Here is a 7,553-nt window from a genome sequence, read left to right as displayed (position 1 = left end):
AGCTAGGTGTAAGGTAGAATTAATTCACATTTTGCAAGTTCGTAGTAGGCTACTTGGTATGCCTACAATCAATGGATAAGTAAATGTAAGCCTGGTGCCTACCCATGACCAAACCATTTAACTTGATAAATGACTATCCACTGTTTCTTTTGGAATTGATTGTTGTGGTTGGTGGACTGGATGGATGAATTGACCAATTAAAAAAAAATCTATTGAAAGCGACAAGACATTTATTCGCTTTAGCCCACAGCCCACAGCCCACAGCCCACAGCCCACAGCCAGGTAAAAAGCACCACGTGACGATATAGTTGCATAAGTGCCTACCGACTCCGCCTCTTCTCCTAAAGTATAAATTGTACTAAACAAGTCGAGCAGACAGAGATGAAAGCAAGAGGCTTGAGAGAAAGAGTAGATCATCAACTCAAAATTAGATTAGAATAAACTCAGACATGGGAGACCAGATGCGCTATGCCACTAGTGCCCAGATTATTGGAGTGATATATAGAGAGGCATTTCAAGTCAAGGTAAACCACTATAGAAATGAATAAGCGTAGAGTGTGTGTGTGTGTGTGTATTCCATTTTTTGTGTATATAAATTGGTAAATTTAAAAATGTTTCCTAATTTGTATCTGTTAAATTTTTAGTTTTCTAAAATAATATAATTTCAAGTTTTCTACAGATGTTTATGATCTCCATACTGTGGTCTGATGAGAGTGAAGTCATTGTCTACAGATCATTCCTAGATTTGAAGGAGTTTCATGTAAGTTTTAAATTGAACCTGTATATCAATAAAGGAGCGTCAATTTGCCGACCGGTTAAGGGCGTTGGGCCAATAGGTGAACAATATGTATACATGCCCTTGAGCAGGCACTCAACCCTAATTGTTCCTGTAAGTTGCTCTGGATAAGTGTCTCCTAAATGACAAAATAAATGTAACAATTAAAAGTGATTGATACATCTTTATCAGAGGATATGTGATATCCCTCCTCTTATTTCAACAGAGACAATTGAAGAAGAGGTTTTTCCTTGAGAATCCTTTCCGCAAGAGAGACAGAGTGATTCCCAAATTCAGAGGTAAGTCAACAACCTCAGTCTCATCTTTGCCTCACAATCTACTCCCAAACTATTTAAACTCTGCTTCGTCACTTTGCTGTCTCACTTCCTCATCACATTCATGTTGTTCTTCTTCCTGCCTCAATGAAAAAGTGAAACCTCAACAATTCAAAAAGAGGGAATACGTTTTTTTCTTTCACTGTGAATACTGAGTTCGGACCTTACTAATTGTTGTCTTCTCTCAGCCACAGCTATGAGGAGAAAGATCCAGGAGAAGGGTCCTTGTTGGTTGATGCGTCGGATGAACTTACTGGAGAACTACTGCAACGACCTGCTCAGGTGTGACCCCTCCGTGACCCGCAGTTCAGAGGTCACTCTGTTTTTCATGCCCAAAGACCACGACCTGCAGGCAGACTTCACCAAGAACAGGTAAACACATACAAACATTCCTCGTTTCAGCCTCTTTTTTTTAAATATATTTTTTTATTGTTTCAGCATTCTTATTTCACTACACTAATAATTAAATTGTAGATTAACGTACTGGATGAGAGCATCTACTTACTACATGGCAACAATCTTTTATGAGCCTAGCACTCTGCTCTTCTCATGTAAACTTAAAGAAAACGTCCAGCAGGTACTGTATGTTATCGTTAGCATTTGTCTCCTCTCCACAGCATCATGATGCTGCCATCGAAGGAGGGGGTGGGGAACATGAGCGGGCAGCGTCTGAGCGTGGGCAATAGGACACACGCCTTTGTTAGCCAGTCTTACCGCTGTGTGGGGCCCTACAACACCAAGGACACTAAGAACAGGCCCTTTAAAGTGGCCTTGGATGAGAGGCTGGACGTGCTCATCAAAGACCCGGCAGGTTAGAGTCCTCCTTAATATAGTTTACTTTTATTTACCTGTATTTAAACGTAGGTTAGCCCACATTTAATTTCTCCTTACACTGTTAACCTGGGATAGGCTCCACTTTCAAGCTTTGTGTGGAGAAACATGGAAATGAAGACTAGTCTAATTAAGACTTTCTCTGTCTCGATCTGTGTGTGTTCATTCAGGCTGGTGGCTGGTGGAGAACGAGGACAAACAGTTGGCCTGGTTCCCTGCTCCCTACCTGGAGATGTGTGAGGCAGAGGAGGATGAAGATGAAATGAATGGAATTCCCTTGGGGGGTGAGATACTTCATATGGTATATTAATGCATATCCTTTCCACAGTCCAAACTTGATCACAGTTTGTTTAATATACTAGGCCTACTATGGATTGCAGTTGGCACAAGGTGAAACCATAGTAGTTTGAACATTCCACAGCCAGCCAAACACTAGGGGGCAGTCCTAAGCTAGATAAAACACCCTCATCCCAACAAAGTAGAGAATGACAGACTGAGAATGTATTACAGATTACAATATGGCATTACAAGATGTTCTGTCATGGTTTTGAGATTTGTCAGAATCCACTATCTACAGTGTCATCAGAATATTTTCACACCTCTGTCTTATTTCACATTTTGTTCTGTTTGGGGCGGTAGGTGTCCTAGTAGTTAGTGTTTGGCCAGTAACAGAAAGGTCGCTGGATCAAGTCCCTGAGCTGACAAGGTGAAAGTCTGTCCTTCTGCCCCTGAACAAGGCAGTTAACCCACTGTAGGCTGTCATTGTAAATAAGAATTTGTTCTTAACTGACCTGCCTAGTTAAAAAAAAAAATACAATGTGGATTAAATAGATTTTTCTCACCCATTTACACACAGTACCCCATACTGACAAAGTGAAAACATATACAGTACCAGTCAAAAGTTTGACTCTCGACACTGTAGTTTGAATTGAAAAGCATTTCAATTGACAGGTGTGCCTTATTTAAAGTTCATTTGTGGCGTTTTTTTCCACGTCAATTCATTTGAGCCAATCAGTTGTGTTGTGACAATGTAGGTTTGGTATACAGAAGACAGTCCTATTTGGTAAAAGCCCAAGTCCATATTATGGCAAGAACAGCTCAAATAAGCAAAGAAAAACAACAGTCCATCATTACTTTAAGACATGAAGGTCAGTCAATCTGGAAAACTTAAATAACTTTTAAAGTTTATTCAATTGCAGTTGCAAAAACCATCGAGAGCTATGATGAAACTGGCTCTCATGATGACTGCCACAGGAAAGGAAGACCCAGAGTTACCTCTGCTGCAGAGGATACATTCATTAGAGTTAACTGCACCTCAGATTGCAGCCCAAATAAATGCTTCACAGAGGTCAAGTAACAGACACATCAACTGTTCAGAGGAGAGTGTGTGAATCAGGCCTCCGTGGTCAAATTGCTGCAAAGAAACCACCACTAAATGACACCATTGATCAATTTCTTCAAAAGATAATCAGTTCTATATAGTTATCAAACGTATATATATTGGTAGTAGAAAGGAAACACAGACTCTTTGTTCAAGTATTAAAATTCTCCTTTAGTAAACAATTGTAGGTAGAAGTTGTTACAGAGTACAGTATATGATAGCTCTCCCTGTGACGCACTTAGGCGTAGTGGGTGCGGAGTCAGGAGCAGGAGGCAGAAGGTACAGAACACTTAGGCGTAGTGGGTGCGGAGTCAGGAGCAGGAGGCAGAAGGTACAGAACAATACTTTAATCTCCAGCACAGAGAAAATAGTACAGACCAATACAGGGCACACATAAACGACCCGCCCAAAACCAGGAAATAACCAGTCCGAAGGAAAAACAAAACTGAAACGCACTACCACACACAAACACAGAGGAGAAAATAAGCCCGTACAAAGAGCAGGTGGGCCTTACCGGCTTAAATAGCCCAACTAAAAACCTAAACAAGAAACAGGTGTAACCAATAAGACAAAACCAACAGAAAAGGGAAAAGGGATCGGTGGCAGCTAGTAGACCGGTGACGACGACCGCCGAGCGCCGCCCGAACAGAAAGAGGAGCCACCTTCGGTGGGAGTCGTGACACTCCCCAGGTTCTGCAAAGTGTCTAAGACATCCTGTAACTCATAAAGCCTCCCCTGTTCCCCTTCCGTGACTTTCCCTGGCAACAACATTTTAATTAATCTATCCTCCCCCTGACAGCAGCAACCATCTTGTCAGCAATTGAAAGCTCACAAGTGGGTTTGACCGAAACCTGACCTTTCATTACAAGTATAGAGTCATAACAAGGTGAACGAGTCCAAGCATCTTCTGACAGGTGGCTGTTTTCATCATCCCTGTGGCAGCCTTGTGTTGTCAAAAAAACAGTCGTATTTCTCAGATAGGAAGAAGAGATTTGCTTGGGCCAAGAAACTTGAGCAATGGACATTAGACCGGTGGAAATCTGTCCTTAGGTCTGATAAGTCAAAATATGAGATTTTTGGTTCCAACTGCCGTGTCTTTTGAGACACAGAGTAGGTGAACGGATGATCTCTGCATGTGTGGTTCCCACTGTGAAGCATTGAGGAGGAGGTGTGATGGTGTGGGGGTGCTATGCTGGTGACACTGTCAGTGATTTATTTAGAATTCAAGACACACTTAACGAGCATTGCTACCACAGCATTCTGCAGCGATACGCCATCCCATCTGGTTTGCGCTTAGTGGGACTATCATTCATTTTTCAACAGGACAATGACCCAACACACCTCCAGGCTGTGTAAGGACTATTTGACCAAGAAGGAGAGTAATGGAGTGTTGCATCAGATGACCTGGCCTTCACAATCACCCGACCATAACTCAATTGAGATGTTTTGGGATGAGTTGGACTGCAGAGAGAAGGAAAAGCAGGCAACAAGTGCTCAGCATATGTGGGAACTCCTTCAAGACTGTTGAAAAGCATTCCAGGTGAAGCTGGTTGAGAGAATGCCAAGAATGTGCAAAGCTGTCATCAATGCAAGGGTGGCTACTTTGAAGACTCTAAAATATGAAAACTTTTTTGGTTACTACATGATTCCATATGTGTTATTTCATAGTTTTGATGTCTTCACTATTATTCTACAATGTACAAAATAGTAGAAAGAAAAACCCTTGAATGAGTAGGTGTGTCCAAACTTTTAACTGGCACTGTATATATATATATTTTTGCTTGAAAATGAAATATAGAAATATCTAATTTACATGATTATTCACACCCCTGAAACAGTACTTTGTTGAAGCACCTTTTGTGGCGATTACAGCTGTGAGTCTTTCTTGTTAAGTCTCTAAGAGCTTTTCACTTTTATTCTGAAAAACTTATGTGAAAAAAGTAAAGGGTTGTGAATACTCCTAAAGGCACTGTATAAATTCCTAGAAGGACTACTGCTGATGGTGTTGTAGAACGGAATCTCTTTTGTTGTTTTAACAAGCTTCCTGGTTTGTCCCTCAGGAACTCTCTACTGTGCAGTGAGGAGTTACTCCACTAACAATAATGACGAGGTGCCTGTTCCTATTGGCTCTGTGGTAGAGGTGCTGAGGAAATCAGATGACGGATGGTGGTTCATCGGGTATGTCAACATGTAACCTGACTATCAGTCTGCCTGTCTGCCTCTCAGAATGCTACACAGACAAAGCAACCAAAACTGCATTTACTTGTCTGGTATGTGATACAAGGCAACCTCTAATTTTCTTGGCTACAATAGTGTGACAGCAAGTATGTGGGAGGAACGTTTGAATGCATTGTCACTCCAAAAGTGATTATAGTTTATGTGAACAGGGAGCTCCTACTTGGCTGGCCACCAAAAGTTAATACCTGAAATAAAATGTCATAGTGACATCCCATGGTTTTCTTACAGTGTTATTTGGTAACGAACAACAGTGAAGAGAGTAGGGATGACCAATCACCTGTTAGTGGTTCCTTTTGATAAATGATTAATATTCTGTTAAGCAAAGACATGAAAGTCATGACCTCAAGATGTCCTGTAAAAAAACAAACTATTCGAACTCTGAGTGATGCAGCTCTTTTCTCTCCAGGTATAATGGAAGGATGGGCTATGTTCCCTCCATGTACCTGCAGCCTTACAACAACCCACGTTCTGGCCTCCACACCCTGCAGAGGAAGCTGCACAGCTCCTCTCTCAATCAGGCAACCCACATGAACAGCTCTATTCTCAACCTGGCATCAAGTGGTGGAAGCCAATCTAGCAACCGCTACCCAGCCACCATGTATGAGGAGACAGAGCTTAAGGAGCATACCACCGAGCCCAGGGGTAATCCGTACCGGGCTCCCCATCTCCAAAAGACCCGCTCTCTGGAGCTCCTGTCTGAGACCCGTCTCGGCATGGCCGTCCCTCCATCCCAAAGAGAGAGAGAAGACCTGGAGTCAAAGCCGAATCCAGCAATCCGCAAGAGCACCATCAGCGGGGCAGAGTCTTCCATCTCTGACTTCAGCTCGTCAGGCATTGAGTCTCTGGGCCGGAGTATCAGGGCATATTCCTCCAGTGAGGAGGACCCCCTAAGCCCCCCACACAGCACCAAGTCCTCACCCGAGCCAGGGGAGAGGAATAGTGGCCGCAGCCGCCCAGATGAGAGCCTCTCCTCCAGCTCCAGGCCTGAGGCTGGGTCCTGTAAGATGCCCACCACTGCCCCCAGGGTGCCCACGCGACCCAGAGCCCATGAGATCCTGACTCGGTGTACCACCATGACCCGCAAGGCTGCCCTGGCCTCCAGGGGGGAGTTCTCCCTGCAGGACCCCATCCAGACCCACGAGAAAGGTTGGCAGCAGTGGTAGGGGAAGTGGGAGACAAGGTCATGGGGAGCCGTGGGGAGTGCTGGTTTTGGGGTTATGTTGAAACTCGTCTCTCGTGATCGACTTTACATGTAGCGCAATACTTTGAGAATGGCTCATGAGACTATGGTTAAATTAGCATAAGAACGCCTGCTGTATGCTACACTAACTATGACTCCCTCCAACAATTTTTATGTGAGTAAATGTACCTGTCAAATAAAAAACTCTTGACAGGCCTTTTATCCATAATCAGAGTTAAGATGGGAAGGAAACATATTGTACTTCTGTTCTTTATTCAGTAACTTAAAAGTTAGGTGACAAAGTACTTTTTCAGATGTGCAAAGTCTCATCCGCTTTAGATCTACCCCTTTGTAGTTCACCAATGACTGGTTTGTTTGTAGTTGACCAATGACTGGTTTGTTTGTAGTTGACCAATGACTGGTTTGTTTGTTGTAGCCTACATTTCATACTTCTATTGGTGTCTGAAGTCACTGTTATTCCATACTGGAATTTTACTGTAACTATTTACCATTACTGTCTGTATGCCTTATATGCATGTCTAACTAATATAGTGTGCATTAAACAATCAATCAATCAATCAAATGTATTTTATATAGCCCTTCGTACATCAGCTGATATCTCAAAGTGCTGTACAGAAACCCAGCCTAAAACCCCAAACAGCAAGCAATGCAGGTGAAGAAGCACGGTGGCTAGGAAAAACTCCCTAGAAAGGCCAAAACCTAGGAAGAAACCTAGAGAGGAACCAGGCTATGTGGGGTGGCCAGTCCTCTTCTGGCTGTGCCGGGTGGAGATTATAACAAAATATGGTCAAG

At 43.0% G+C, this 7,553-nt stretch overlaps 1 protein-coding gene across 4 annotated transcripts; it reads left to right on the top strand.

Annotated features, from left to right (window-relative positions):
- The first annotated feature begins 360 nt into the window (after nt 1-360).
- On the top strand, nt 361-7,318 carry LOC110502905 (NADPH oxidase organizer 1-like). Of its 4 annotated transcripts, none has more exons than XM_021581249.3 (8): nt 361-524; nt 680-760; nt 1,002-1,074; nt 1,299-1,482; nt 1,728-1,921; nt 2,112-2,225; nt 5,383-5,500; nt 5,967-7,318. In XM_021581249.3, the coding sequence occupies exons 1-8, from the start codon at nt 450-452 to the stop codon at nt 6,721-6,723; spliced, it is 1,596 nt and encodes a 531-aa protein (XP_021436924.3). In that variant the 5' UTR covers nt 361-449; the 3' UTR covers nt 6,724-7,318. The 4 variants fall into 4 exon arrangements, with proteins under 4 accessions (XP_021436924.3, XP_090073578.1, XP_090073579.1 ...); XM_090217452.1 differs by having other exon boundaries at nt 378-524; nt 670-760; XM_090217453.1 differs by lacking the exon at nt 680-760 and having other exon boundaries at nt 378-524.
- The last annotated feature ends 235 nt before the right edge of the window (nt 7,319-7,553 follow it).

The sequence above is a fragment of the Oncorhynchus mykiss genome, chromosome 23 (assembly GCF_057628025.1).
Source record: "Oncorhynchus mykiss isolate SJ-2025 chromosome 23, ASM5762802v1, whole genome shotgun sequence".
Lineage (NCBI taxonomy): Eukaryota > Metazoa > Chordata > Actinopteri > Salmoniformes > Salmonidae > Oncorhynchus > Oncorhynchus mykiss.
This window is presented reverse-complemented; position numbering and strand designations above follow the sequence as displayed.

Excerpts from the sequence above, each read along its gene's own strand:
- LOC110502905 (XM_021581249.3), top strand. The coding sequence starts at position 450 with ATGGGAGACCAGATGCGCTATGCCACTAGTGCCCAGATTATTGGAGTG. Across the intron at positions 1,075-1,298 it reads AGTGATTCCCAAATTCAGAG|CCACAGCTATGAGGAGAAAG; the intron begins GTAAGTCAACAA and ends GTCTTCTCTCAG. Across the intron at positions 2,226-5,382 it reads GAATGGAATTCCCTTGGGGG|GAACTCTCTACTGTGCAGTG; the intron begins GTGAGATACTTC and ends TTTGTCCCTCAG.